The sequence below is a fragment of the Etheostoma spectabile genome, chromosome 4 (genome assembly GCF_008692095.1).
Source record: "Etheostoma spectabile isolate EspeVRDwgs_2016 chromosome 4, UIUC_Espe_1.0, whole genome shotgun sequence".
NCBI lineage: Eukaryota > Metazoa > Chordata > Actinopteri > Perciformes > Percidae > Etheostoma > Etheostoma spectabile.
In genome coordinates, this window is record NC_045736.1 from 19,249,693 (window position 1) to 19,263,333 (window position 13,641).

The window sequence follows — 13,641 nt, forward strand, 5'->3', positions numbered from 1 at the left end:
AAATTGCAGCATTTATCAACCTCCTGTCACATCTCTGGTTAGCTTTTAGCTTGTGACTTTCTCTCTGTTCTCTTTATTCTTTCAATTTGTTGAGAAATGTAACAACTCACAGATTAAAATGCTGAATAACAGGTATTTTAAAAGCTGACAAATGCTGGTAACAATCATTTATAGTAGGACCAGTTGCAGTGTTATTTGCAGCAGGTAGATCACGGGTTAAACACTATCTTGTCTGGATCATTTGTTACCAAACACAGCCTAACATATGCATTGCTGTATCCATTAGGTTACATTGCATTGTGCATGTAACAGAGGAACAAAATAAAACATAATGTTGAGTCTACAATCTAATAGTGATTTAGGCTAGAGCGCTTGAGTTTTAGTTTAAAAAGATCAGGACCTTTTGGTTTCAGCTGATGACCTTCTACACTTCAAACATATGATTGATATTTGCATTGAGATGTAGTTACCCCCCCCCCCCCCATTTTGCAGCTATGGCAGCCTCAGCTCTTGGGAAGGCTTTCTACAAGATGTTGGAACATGACTGCAGGGACTGCAAGACACTGATAAAACAATAAAGCCGGGCTTGCAGTCATTTTAACTCATCCTAAAGATGTTGGATGGGGTTGAGGTCAGGGCTCTGTGCTGGCCAATTGCCTTCCTCTGCACCAAACCTAGAAATGTCCATCATTTCTGCATGGACCTAGTTTTGGGAAGAGTTTGGGGAAGAAGGTCTTTTCTTTTTCAAGATGACATTGCGCCAATACAAAAAAAACAGCACTTACTATTGCCTAAAATACCATTGAAATCTTTACAGTTAACATGTCCCATCAACTACAACTAAGGGGTCTAGACCAGACCATTAAAAAAATCTGGCTTGAAACAGGCAAAACAGGCCATTTCAAGCCAGAATCACTTCTGCTTTTTACAGAAAAGTTGCTACTAATGTTGCTATTTGCAAGCATACATGTACAAAAATAACAAAAACAGCCTTGCACTTAAATGTTCCCAGATGCCAAAACATCAGTTTGATCAGTTCACTGAGCAGACGTGCAATGACTGCATAGGCATTACACATACAAATGTAGACTACCAGCTCTGCCTGAAGCCTATAATGAGATTCTGAGTGAGCGGGTGAACTTTCCCCTAGATAGAGAGCAGACACAGGGAGGGAGGGGCAGTGAGCCAGAGAGTGAGTCGATGACGATGAGCAAGGATGAGAGAGAGAGCGATTTATTATGATTATGTGGGATATGACGGAGATAAAAACAGAGAAAATAAGGATAAGAGAGGTGGAAAAAGGTAGATTTAATGCAGCTGGCAGCGTCTAATGATTTGTGTTGTGAGGTATAAATGTAGGGATATAATATGGTTGGGTCTGCTGCACCCACTAAAGCATATTTCTCTCTGTCTGCAGTTTGAACACATATGGACTGTGTGGGAACTATAGCAACAAAGCTAATCTAATGCTTTTACAACCATTGTCTTCTTGTCATCACATTTACATCACTGTACTAAATAGCTAAAATACAAAGAAGCTGTGTGTATTTGTTCTTAAAATATAGGCCTAACTAAAACTAGCCTCCAAAAATACACAACTATGCAACTTTCCTGCATGTTTTTCCTGTTTTTCTGCCTAGCCCCACCTCTCTGTGTGTGTTGGCAGACAGACAACCCAGCAGAACACATCTCCTACTCACTAACACAGCCTGAGCTTTATTCATCCCTAGCAAATCTGCCACAACATTTAAACCACAATGCCCAATATTTTTAAAAACCAAGCAGCAATGGATTCCCCAACGAACGTCTATATCAGAGATTGGGTAGATTTTGGTCTCTTGCAGTGGGGTTTTTCAAAAGACAGCACATTTAAAAGGGTTTAAACCCCAAACCCCCCAGGTTTCGGGAAAATAATTAGGGAATAGCCTATTTTTTAAAATAAAAAATTTCACTGGTTATATAGGCGATTGGTTCGGGAGCCATTCATATGCACAAATCCCTTGCAGTATGGAAGTATTCTTTCGGGGGAACCCTCAATAAAATTTTGTAGGCGGGGGTTTAAAGACAGTCAAAAAACTTTAAAAACAAGGTTAGGCTGAAGTTTCAGGCCCCCTTTGGCAAAAATTCCCGGGGTTTTGGAAAAAAATTTGAAAACGGGAAGGCTTTCCCCCATTTCTCCATGGCAGCCCCTTTAACGAAAAACAACTATGAAACTTAGACATTCCCAACTTCTTGATCCTAACTCATCTCTAAGACTGTTTGGGGGTCTTTTTACAAAACATTAAATAAGTGCCAAAAGGTTTTTTAATCCGGGCAGTCATGGGGGTTACAGGCTAGTTTAACCCAGCAGCTGAAAGCCTGCTTGCATATGGGAAAGATTTTAGCTACCAAAGCACCCTTTGGGAAATAGCAAATTTTTTTGCTAGGGAAAAAAAAGTTTGGAAAAAAAATAGCCAGTTTTTGTAAAATGTCAGACTGTGTCCCACCCGCACCCCGTGTCCTCTCCGGGTAGCAAGCCTGCCAGTCGGAACCATCCCTACGTGAACACACCCTTGTTCCTTCCCTTCGTCGCTAGCCCAGCGTCTGCAGCATCATAACCAATGTCGCTTAAAAAGGTGTCAAAAAAAAGAAATGTAAAATGAAAAGTCGCAGGATTTTGCCCCTCCCCTGCCCTTTCCCCCGCGGTTTTTACGGGGCTGACCCCCTCATGGTCCGGGTTTTAAAAGCCCTTTTCCCGCGTGCTGAGTTTGGGGGAGCCCCACGGTAGCCAGGACAAGGAATGAAGAGTGAACGCTGAGAAAAACGCGCGTATTGCGTCCTAAGCGGCACAAGACACCCATTTGTTTTGTTTTTTTTGCTGGGCTGTTGGCTCCTCTTCTTACCGTATTTCTATTTGAAATTTTTAAGCCCTTTTTTGTGTAGAAAAATAAACAGCAATGGCCCCGGGACCCCAGACCAATTGGCCCCCCAAAAACCCCAAGTTTGTTATTTTAATTTCAGTAATTGAAAAATTCTTGGAAAAATTTTTCCACAAAGTAAAAAATCCCCCAATTTGGGTCCTGCATCAACATCCCCCATAAAGCCCTGGCGTGGCAATTATATGCAAAAGTGGGAAGATTTTTATTCTTTTTATATTGGCTGCGATTTTTACCCTTAAGGAGTTTTTTCACATTGCATTGTGTTCATTGTAAAGAACGAAAAGTAAGTTTATACGTAAGACAGTATAGTCTTTTAAAAATTTATTGGAGTGAAGCGTGGGTTTATGTCTTTTTAAAAAGAGAAATAAACTACAAACCAAATGTGATAAAAAACTGTGTATAGTCTTTTATCTTTTCCTTAAAGTAAATTTTTCCCCATATTATATTTATATAATTTTTTTTATATTAATATATATTATTTTATTTTAAGGACACACCAAAAAATTTTTGAACCTTCTCTTTAATGTTTTTTTCTTTATTTTTATGATAATTAATTGTAGTTTTAAAAGGCTCAAAACTAGGGGTGGCTACTTTGAAGAAAACTAGAGTATAAGATATGTTTTCAGTCATTTCACACTTTATTGTTGAGTACATAATTCCATATGTGTTCATTCATAGTTTTGATGCCTTCAGTGATAATCTACAATGTAATTAGTCATGAAAATAAAGAAAACGCATTGAATGAGAAGGTGGTTCCAAACTTTTGGCCTGTACTATATATATATATATATATATATATATATATATTATATATTGTGTAAATAGTAAGTAAATAGTAAAGCTATAAAGTTGTTGATGACAGGGTATGAACACAACGTACTGAGATGTGGGCCCAGCAGTAACTTTTGCCGCAGGGGCCTCATAACAGGTTAATAATCTGTCCATGGCCTTGTGTGAGAGTAAGAGACAATAAGCAGCATTGCAGCTGTGTCACAATTCTTTTTACAAGTGTAATACACAGCATAGTTGCAACCAAAGTTTCTCTAAAAGTGCTCATCACTGTCTGGCTCTATGTGACTCCCATCTGTGCGTTTCCTTTGCTGGAGCAGCTGCTTTTGTTTGAATACTTCTCTCAATCCAGTCAGAATGAGGTCACCACTTTCTGCGCTTGTTGAGGAGCCCACCTGACAAACCAAAGTTAAGATAATTTAGACACACATTTTATTAAAATTTACGGAACTGTAACAGCATGTGTCCTGGTCCTCTTACAGATGTGAAACTTGCACTCTTTCTGACCCTCTCTGAGAGAACTGGAGCAGGAGCAGATGGAGGAGGAGGAATCCAAGGTGGGATCTGACTCTGGCATAGTGTGTCTGTGCACTGTGGTGTATGCTGGAAGGTGGTGCGGCCTTTGATGGAGGGAACCGGTGGCAAAGGCCCTTTTTTCAAAGCAAGGGAGATGGACACCCCTGTAGCTCTCGGCAATGTCTGAGATACTGGGCCTGTCAATTATGCAAAAGCACTGTCTTAAAAGATCCTGTATTACTTTTAAATGTTAGCTTTTGAAGAAAAAACACTTAAAAACAACATAAAAGGAGCATACACTGCACAACAGTTTTCAAGATAAGGTACCTATTTTCTTCAGCGCTCCCTGCACAGCCTTAAGTCCTCCAAATTGGTTGATGATGCAATCGACAGCTTCCCCGATTTCTTTGTCTTTTAGGTCTTCCACAGTGAGTCTTGACTGCATCAACAGCCTTTTCATAGTGGTGTCTAGATCCTTAAATTTCACAAAGCAGATACAGTACAACAGAGAATAGACTGATTTAAGATGTTGTTCTTGCGCAGGCTGAATACACTAATCAGGGGAGGCACACTATTTGTTTTGAGTGTCTATTTGGCTCATTAGCATGCTATTAGCATTTTATTGTGTAATTTGACTTACTAAACTGCTGGTTGTTGTGGCTGGTGCGTCCATGAGGAAATGTTGCTTCCTGTCAAAATGGTCAAGAGGCTTATGTCTACAGAAAGGAAAAGTAAAGCATCTTTTTAATTCCTGTCTCTCTGCTCCTATTTAAGTCTATAGAGTCGTAACATTTTTGTCACCCTGAATCAGGTGGATCACTTGTTGACTTGTTTTTCTTTTCAGCATATGTTATTTCACTCATCCAGGTCATGTTTTCTGCAAAAGACAAATAATTTGAGTAAACAAGAGACCAACGAGAACAGACAGAGGTGTTTTACTTTTGAAATGATAAATATGAGTCATCTATTTGTTATAATGCTAACCTTGGTTTCTTTGAACAGCCTCCACGGCCAGATGAAATTCTGCTGCCTCGGTCTCATTTGCAAAGTTGAGGCCTATCTGGTGGCCCTGTGCAAACAAAGTAAGTCCGCCTTCAACAAACTCAAAACTAATACCCTGATGAGCATGTTGCTTAAACTGATACTTTAAAACCGGGTTGCTTACATCTGCAGGGAACGTGTGGAAGAACGTACGAGTTGCAGTGTACTTGAATGAAATGTACAGCTCCTGCTCCCACAGTAACGTGGCACGCTAGGTTCAAGGAAAGATGAAGAAAAGAAGAAAGGAAAAGGGATATAAAAAAACGATTACAGTAGAGTAAAAGTATGGGCACACTCACCAAGATATTTTTTGCAAAAACAAAATTGCAAATCAAAGGAAACACTACAAGCTGTCCAATACATGCAACTGCCCTCATACTCGTACTTACCTTGACACAGTACAGACGCAGAATGTGGGTGTGAAGGGAATCATCCTCAATGAGACACACCGCGCCACAACCCAAACGACTCCAGCCTGGACTCTCACCCTTAGTCTCTTTGGCCACTAGTACCTGTGCTACTGTAGTTTTGATCAGCTGAAATACACGGGTAGTCACACAGATAATGACAATGGAATACAACACTAAAAACACAGACTAATACTGTGATTGACAATAAAATTGAATGTATTATACCTCCTCCTACCAAAACAAATTAAAGGATTCTACTGTGCTGATCTATTTAAAAGCCTCTTTGCTGGTGCAGAAGAAGACTTTCATGTTGGGATATATGGTTAAGTCAATGCATCTCCCCTAGAATCAGAACCAAACTGCATGCTTAATGTATGTGGAGTTTTTTTTTTTTTTATACTAACTCAAATCTTTTTGTAAGTCAGAGTAACCTTTGAAATATTCGGGTCAAGTTTTAGTGTGTTACAGAAAGGTAGCTCTGCAGAGAGGCTGCTCCTCAAAGAGACTATGACCTAATGTTAAAGGTTTATGATGATTAGAAATAATCCGTTTAACTTTCCGTAAAATTACAGCCCTAATAATTTAGGTCCACTTATTCAGGTCCAACATCCCCGTGGGTGTGAAGGCAAATCATCATAATCCATACATGCCCAGTCGCAGGATTTGGGTCTAATCTTTTCTTCATCAATGATAAACGTTGACATCTAATGTTTATTGTTATGTGGACAGCACAGTGTTATATCTATCTGTAAACAGCTTTCATTTAGGACTATTTTCAAGTATTTTTGTTTTCAATGATAATGTTTTTATCTTTTCACAAATGAGTGTAACTCTCTAAAGTCCATCAAAGTCAACAAAAAGGTTTCTAAGATTATTGATGAAATAGGGAATTAATAAGCCTTCAGGCAGAATCCACATTGTTTTTTACAATCCAACATGAGTATACAGTATCATGGACTTTGGATTTTATGGACTTGTTTTTAAGGACATTGTGGCGTCATATTAATTGTGTTTGACCTCTCTTTTACATTCACTCTTTTTTCTTTCTTTGTTTTTCTTTATCTTATTTACCTTTTTTAACAGCAGTTGTTTATTTTTTTAATTAAGTTTTTCATCATGTAGAAGCTGCTCTAATAACATGGTGTGGTAGTGCCAGGCCATACAAGCAGCAGATACTAACTGTAAACAAACATCCCTCACAGAAAGCCCATTCATTTACCAGGCTTCCTCTGATCAATGTTACTGATAACACAAAAACAACCCCAGGAAATACAAGAATATCTATATGTTCAACTTAACAGATGAAATATTACTTTTCAAATATTTTACCTTTGTATCACAGATTCCCTTGTTTTCAGCATCATTCACACATTCCATTAATTCTAAAATCTTAATTTATGGCAATAACAAATGTATACAGAAAAACTCAGGTAAATCATCAGTTGCAGCTTACGGATATTAATTTGACAGTAATGAACTGAACTCACCTTACATTGAGGTCCGAGCAGAGTGAAGAGGACACCTTTCTCACGGATAGTCAGGAGATCACTCATTATATGACACCCAGATATCAAACTTGACGCCATCACAAGACCCTTGTTTTCACCTTCTGCTCACCACTTGTGTCACTAGCTCATCCTTTCATAAATTTCTGAACCCAATACATTCAGTCCTGGCTGTAACTGGTTTGGATGGCAATATTTCCATCATAGCTGGTTATGATGCAAATTAATTTGACTCTGTGTATACTGTGTGTACACTGTGGCTTTCACTCCCTAACTGAAAAACTGCATTGTCAATGTCAAGAAGGCATTTGTTGATATCTATTCAATATATATGAGGTCAACAGTACAATAAGTAGCCTAGCGTGCATGTTGTACAGCGTACAATGTGTTTGTAATGTTACTTTATCAAGTAGTCAATCCCTCAATTAGTAATAAATTGGTTGTGAAGTTTTTAATCACATATACATGATATCTATCACTTTTCCATCCTAGCACCTACCTCTTCAGAAACAGACATAATCTACAACCAATGGTGCAAAATAAAAATAACTAATGACTATATTTATTCAAGTACTTTAGAGGAGACCAGGGGCAGTTGTAACATGGGACAGTTGTAAAACCCTGACTTTCTTTAATCAGAAACAAGTTACGAGTGATTACACTTACCCCCAGAAATATGATCCCCCCGTCTAGTTTATTGTGAGTGTATTGCACTTTATTTTTACACTGTTCTGTGAAAAAATATTTCCCATCCCTTGTCACATGACACAATGTTTCCATGATGATTGTCCACATTTTTTCCTTAAGAGCCCAAAATGGGTATTATATGGATACACAAGTTGTTGAAAATAAAAACAAGTAAAATTATGAATGAATGTGATGTATTTTATTTATCAAAATTACATTGTGTTCTTCTATCCTATTTAATATTTCCTATATTACTAAGGAATTTTTTTTCTTTGCTGTATTCTATCCCCTATTTGTCACAATGCTGCAAAATATCTACACTCAACTTAATCTCCGATTTTTATCAGACAGCAATAATAACAGTCTCCGAAGAGGTGTCAAACCATCTGTGTCAAATAAGGGTTCCTGTACACAAGTGATGATACAACACCGCTGTAAAACATAAAAACATTTTTTTATTTAAAATGTTAGAGTGGTAACAATGAAACTAAATGACATTAATTAGACTATTGAGTGCAGTGATGCAAAGAAGGAGAAAAATTAAAATACAATAAGTGATATGTGGATGGGAAACTTCTCACTCTGGCATACTACTTTTGTTCAATAATCATATCCCCATGCTCTTCAGAAAATGTAACTTCTCTGTTGCTATTACACACCATTCCTCCATCTCCTCCACCACCGTCTCCTTCTCCGTCAGCTCCTCCAGGCACGGGCCTCTTCCGTCTCTTATTGAGCAAAGGGTTGTTGGACGTGTCCAGATCTTTGATCTTCACCTGGTCGTAGTCCACACGCATGGTGGCCAGGGCACTGGTCATTTCCTCCTGTTAGAAGATGGAAACAATTTGGGCTGTAAAACTAGTGCATTAATGCCACCTTGTGGTCATATTCTAAAAAGTAAATCAGAGGTAGACAGATTGGGTCCTACCTTCACATCGTCCCACAGCTCCTTGTCTTCTGTCAAAACACGAGAGGTGTGGAGGGGGGTCGGAGGGACTACCATTGACTGCTGCAGTATAAAAAAAAAAAAAGATCATATGAATGAAAGGAGGAACAGCTTACAGGTGTATAGGCAAAGTTACAAAGTGATAACTTACACTAATCCAGGGATGGTTCACAAACTGTCCAATAGTCATCCTCTCATTGGGGTCTGTCTTCAGTAACTGAATGATGAGCTGTTTGGCTACAAAAGAGTGTCAAACAAGCATTTCACCCAATAAGTATTTGATGCACTTTGGACCTATAATGATGTTCTCTCTTTTGTGTTAACAGGAGGTTTTGTGCAGGTTGTTCAAAAATAAATAATTAAATAGATTGTTTTGCCACTTGGGGGCTGTGGAAACATGCTGTTAACACAACGTTGACATAATATTCTCTTTTACAGTAGGTTCTTATGGTAAACTTTTCAGCAGCTGCTTATTTACACTACAGTTACCAGCAGAGCAACATCATCATTTATTTGGAGTTGTGTTTTCTGGCCATTTGATGAATATAAGTCTTTTATTCACTCTCTTTTTGCTCTGTTTTTTGGTCTCTAACAACTCCTGAGATAAATATATGCTCTTAAGCTGCTAAATACTTCACTTCACTAGTTGCTGAATTCGTTCGGTGTTGGGTAGAGTGCAGTCCCTTTTTTCAGGGCTTTTTTTCTGAAACAGCTACTTGTGGCTGGAAACTAGATGAAAGAGAGTGATCAGACTGAACCAAAACAGCAAAGTTGCGTTCATAAAACTTAAACAATGAGTTAAAAGTTGCTAAAGCTCCCCATAGAGCTGAGGGGAAGTGCAGTCAGGTGATTATTTTCTGTGGGTTTGTCACTACGAGCAACCCCTTTCAGAGTCATTTGCTCCATTTTTAATATAAACATGTTGACTATAGCAGCTTTAAATTGTAATACATTTTTTTTTGTGAATATATTTATTGTATGCCATACGGTATGGTTTTTATACAAAGTAATAAGTTACGGTTTTAAAATATTGTCCTTGATATTTATGAATTGTATGTTGAAAGCCTGACCTTCCTCAGAAACGTCAGCCCACTCTGGGTTGGGGAACTCATATTGGCCCAACCTGATCCTCTGCTTCATGCCTGGAGAGATGGCCTGACCTGTGTTTGAGTAGAAAGGAGGAAACCCACACAGACTAGAAACAGAAGAAGAAGATACTATTTTACTTTGCTGTCTTCTTTAACCAAAAAGCAGAGTTGAACAATAATATACAACATAAAACAGTTATAAATGTCTTATTGAATTGAATCAATTGCAGACGCACATGATACTCACAGAATGTACATGATTACGCCCAGGGACCACATGTCACATGATTTGTCATATTTCTCTGGCCCAAGCACTTCTGGGGCTGAATGCACAAATAGATACAGAGAATAACAATGCAGTGATGTGGAGAATGAAAGAGACATTTACAAAAAGCAATTGATAAGCAGACACACGTGGACAACATGAGAGTGAATGACAGCGACCGTGTCTAAAAACAATAACTAATTCATAATTCTGGCCCAAATGTAGTGTACAGCCAACACTCACCAACATAATATGGAGTGTAACAGGGAGTTTGGAGCGAGTTGTGCAGTGTTGTCTCCTTAGCAAAGCCAAAGTCAGTCAGTGTTAGTGTGGCGTTACTCTCCTTGGTGGTATAGAGCAGGTTTTCAGGCTGCGTGAGAAAAGAAAAAGAATTAGAGATTCAAAACAATCTATTCCTCTAGAAATTCTTTCCGACAGCAGCAGCACCTTTACATCCCTATGAGCGATGTCCATGTGGTGGAGGTACTCTATGGCCATGCCGATGTCATGCATGATCTCTGACGCCTCTGGTGGACAGACATGACATAGATGTAAAATGTGCAGGACACAGTGTAGAGACCTATGAATTTATACTGTTTAATGGAACCTGCAACCAACCTCTCTCTGTGAAGGCCTGGTCCCCTCTGGCCTGTATGCGACTGAACAGCTCCCCTCCCTCCATACTGAGACAAGATTAACAAAGAGATCAGAAGTGGGGCAGCGAAGGCAATCCTGGCAAACAGTTCTCGACTGCAATCGTGGTTTGACAACAAAGCAAGTCATTGTGAGTCACAATTCAGATGATCCCAGTCTTCTGGGCCACTGCAGACCCAGATGACTCAAGCTGTAAGGATGTATTAAAGGGAAAATAACTAACCATTGTATTAATTTTACACAATAAAGTTCATACAAATGCAATATGTAAATGACATGAATAGAATAGAATGCCTTTATTGTCAGTGTATCATTAAAAACGTACAACTGAATTTAGTGCTACTCCTGTAAGATGATGCTAGTTAAACAAATAAATTCTCTCTACACATTCGTTCATACATTCCACACCATACTAAATAAATAATAGATCAAATGAAGCAAATGTCTTTTTTTCAGCATCTACTGTGGGACTTTAAAGATGATGTAACTTCAACAAACCCAGAAATAGTGTTCCATAAAGTTGGACCCCAATATAGAAGCTAAAAGTACAAGCTGCAATGTGGAAGATCCTCATGGAGCAAAGAACAATCAGGATTTCTAAATAGTTTTATTGAGGATGCAAACAGAAACAGAAAAAGTACGAGAGTGCAGATGTGCAGATGTGCATTTTCTTTCAGTTTAGTGTTTTTCCCCCCAAAATCAAACATATAAATTCCAATCCCAACTGGTTACTCAAGATGTATTGGATTTGCATTCTGCGTGAGCTGAAATCATGCTCAGCTGGATCTAGATACTATCCAGATTTTTCTAGTGAACAAGATTTTCTGAACAGGGCATCATAGAAGGTGTTGCATTATCCACATGTGAATCAACTTTAGGATATATGACTTCACACATGATAGATGAGATCTATTTTAGCATTCCCATAAAGGCCTTAAATAAGCAGACAATAAATAAATGCTCACCACTCCATTATGATGAGGAGACATTTCTTCCCCTGGTGCATGTTCTCATACAGGCTGAGTATTCGGACAATGTGGGGACCTCCGGAAACTCTCCAGTGCAGCTCAACCTCCCGTCTGGCTTTAGGAGTATCGTACAGAATCTGGTCCAAATGAAAAAAAACATGCATCAATGAAAGACTTCTGTTTCATATTTGTCTTATGTACCCAGTCTCCAGGGATAAGCTTAAATGACTTTCCAAAGAATTAGATTGACATCCTTGTAAAAAAATCAATAAACCCACATATAGATAAACACACTCCCTATTGTGAAGACACAATGTTTACAGCACTATTTTTGGCGTCTATTGAATAAATAAATAAATCTATATTTTCCGTAGAGAATGTTCAAAGTGAATACCTTACAACTGCTTTTAGCAACATACTCTCTTTAAAGACACAATGCTGCAGCTCTGGTATCACATCCAGGGAGGAGGATTTCCTATTTTCCCAGACATGCAGACCGCATTCCAAGTCCTTGCGGACATTACAATGCCTTTTGAGTGCTGGAGTAGGAAAGGGCTCAGATTTGAGTGTTTATAAAAGTGTGACTTTCCTGACTTTCCTCTATGCACAAATACTATCTTTTCCACACGCAGACAACCAGATTACATTCCAAACACTGAGCTACGTAGTTCTTCACATTTTATTGTACCTTTTCGGTTGGGGCTTACCACCAAAGATATTCCAAAGAAACATGCGGAGGCAGAAAAATTGTGTCAAAGTATCCCAGACAGCCCATCACTGTCTGACAGAAACGTCCATTGTCTGGGTGACTCAGAAACTGAATTTCCTTTCAGATTATTGCTTCATCCATCCATGGTTAAATTCATATTTCATCATAACTAACAATTCAAATTCAAAATCAGTACCGGAAATCAAATTTCACATAAACTAGAAATCAAAATTCTGGACACATTCCTAGAACAAACACCATTGTGGTGGAGATCAGAGAGAAGGAATGAATAATTGATGGCTGCTATCTTTCTTCACTGTGACAGCAGCCTCCAGAAGACTGTTCAAATCACACAGGGTAACGAAGCAGACAAACACACCTTGAGGGCACATTTCTTTCCCGTTTTCTTGCAATAACATTCCAGCACTTTTCCATTGATTCCCAGGCCAAGAACCTGAGATGTGATTTTATAGTCATCTGTCACTGTGTGTCTCCTGAACTCCAGTTTGGAGTAAGCAGGTGGCTGGGGGTCAGTGGGGCCGCTGCTCCCCAGACTGTTGGAGTCAGTGTGGTGCGCTGGCCCGCGCTGCGCAGTCATTTGATTTACCGTTTGCTCCTTCTGGTTATGATGCATTTGTGTCTGTAAAAGCCGACAGTGATGCAAAGCAGATGTCACCAGTGTTTGCCACAGAAAATATCCGGTGTCATCCTAGTTCATCCGCGTACGTGCAGCGGACTTTCGTGCTGCCCGACAGAACATCTCGTCACACTTGTAACACTACGAACAAAACGAGCTATGCAATCTATCAAAGAAATCCTTGGACTACAAAAAAGGGCGGAGGTCTGAAAGCGCACTTTTATATTGGCAATGAGAACTCCAAAAGATCCCAAATGATCTGCATGTATGTACAGTAGAGAAAGTAGGCTACAACACACTAAATGACTGAGAGAAAAGAAAATGCTACACAAATCTGGTACCCCTGCCTGGTCCTCATCACGGTGATCTGGCTCTTCCTGCGGAATACACCAAGCTCTCCAATTCCCTTACGTCAGCGCGGAGCGGCTCAAATTCATTTCCTTAAAGGAACACGGTTATTCATTCTAGGATATTTGAGGCCCCTCCTCATGAAGACCCCTGTATGCTC

General features: G+C 39.1%; 2 protein-coding genes across 2 annotated transcripts; both read right to left on the bottom strand.

Moving 5' to 3' along the window:
• Window positions 1–3,780: 3,780 nt before the first annotated feature.
• On the bottom strand, window positions 3,781–7,492 carry si:dkey-197j19.6 (neural Wiskott-Aldrich syndrome protein). Its single transcript, XM_032514436.1, has 9 exons — window positions 7,162–7,492; window positions 5,654–5,800; window positions 5,389–5,475; window positions 5,208–5,292; window positions 5,025–5,100; window positions 4,864–4,939; window positions 4,551–4,698; window positions 4,188–4,420; window positions 3,781–4,102 (listed from the first exon to the last, which is right to left on the bottom strand). Exons 1-9 carry the CDS (start codon window positions 7,258–7,260, stop codon window positions 3,962–3,964), a joined length of 1,092 nt encoding a protein of 363 aa, XP_032370327.1. The 5' UTR covers window positions 7,261–7,492; the 3' UTR covers window positions 3,781–3,961.
• Window positions 7,493–8,299: 807 nt separating this feature from the next.
• Window positions 8,300–13,539, bottom strand: LOC116688394 (MAP kinase-activated protein kinase 2). Its single transcript, XM_032514426.1, has 10 exons — window positions 12,876–13,539; window positions 11,785–11,924; window positions 10,784–10,848; window positions 10,613–10,692; window positions 10,409–10,535; window positions 10,148–10,223; window positions 9,883–10,007; window positions 8,964–9,049; window positions 8,795–8,875; window positions 8,300–8,690 (listed from the first exon to the last, which is right to left on the bottom strand). Exons 1-10 carry the CDS (start codon window positions 13,128–13,130, stop codon window positions 8,457–8,459), a joined length of 1,269 nt encoding a protein of 422 aa, XP_032370317.1. The 5' UTR covers window positions 13,131–13,539; the 3' UTR covers window positions 8,300–8,456.
• Window positions 13,540–13,641: the final 102 nt, after the last annotated feature.

What these genes read in the sequence shown, in the direction of transcription:
- si:dkey-197j19.6 (XM_032514436.1), bottom strand. Translation starts at nt 7,260, where the DNA reads ATGGCGTCAAGTTTGATATCTGGGTGTCATATAATGAGTGATCTCCTG. An exon ending in CCACAACAACCAGCAGTTTA is followed by an intron (nt 4,699 to 4,863) that starts GTAAGTCAAATT and finishes GTGAAATTTAAG; the next exon opens with GATCTAGACACCACTATGAA. An exon ending in AGAGTGCAAGTTTCACATCT is followed by an intron (nt 4,103 to 4,187) that starts GTAAGAGGACCA and finishes TTGGTTTGTCAG; the next exon opens with GTGGGCTCCTCAACAAGCGC.
- LOC116688394 (XM_032514426.1), bottom strand. Translation starts at nt 13,130, where the DNA reads ATGCATCATAACCAGAAGGAGCAAACGGTAAATCAAATGACTGCGCAG. An exon ending in GGCTGACGTTTCTGAGGAAG is followed by an intron (nt 9,050 to 9,882) that starts GTCAGGCTTTCA and finishes ACTCTTTTGTAG; the next exon opens with CCAAACAGCTCATCATTCAG. An exon ending in TGAACCATCCCTGGATTAGT is followed by an intron (nt 8,876 to 8,963) that starts GTAAGTTATCAC and finishes TTTATACTGCAG; the next exon opens with CAGTCAATGGTAGTCCCTCC.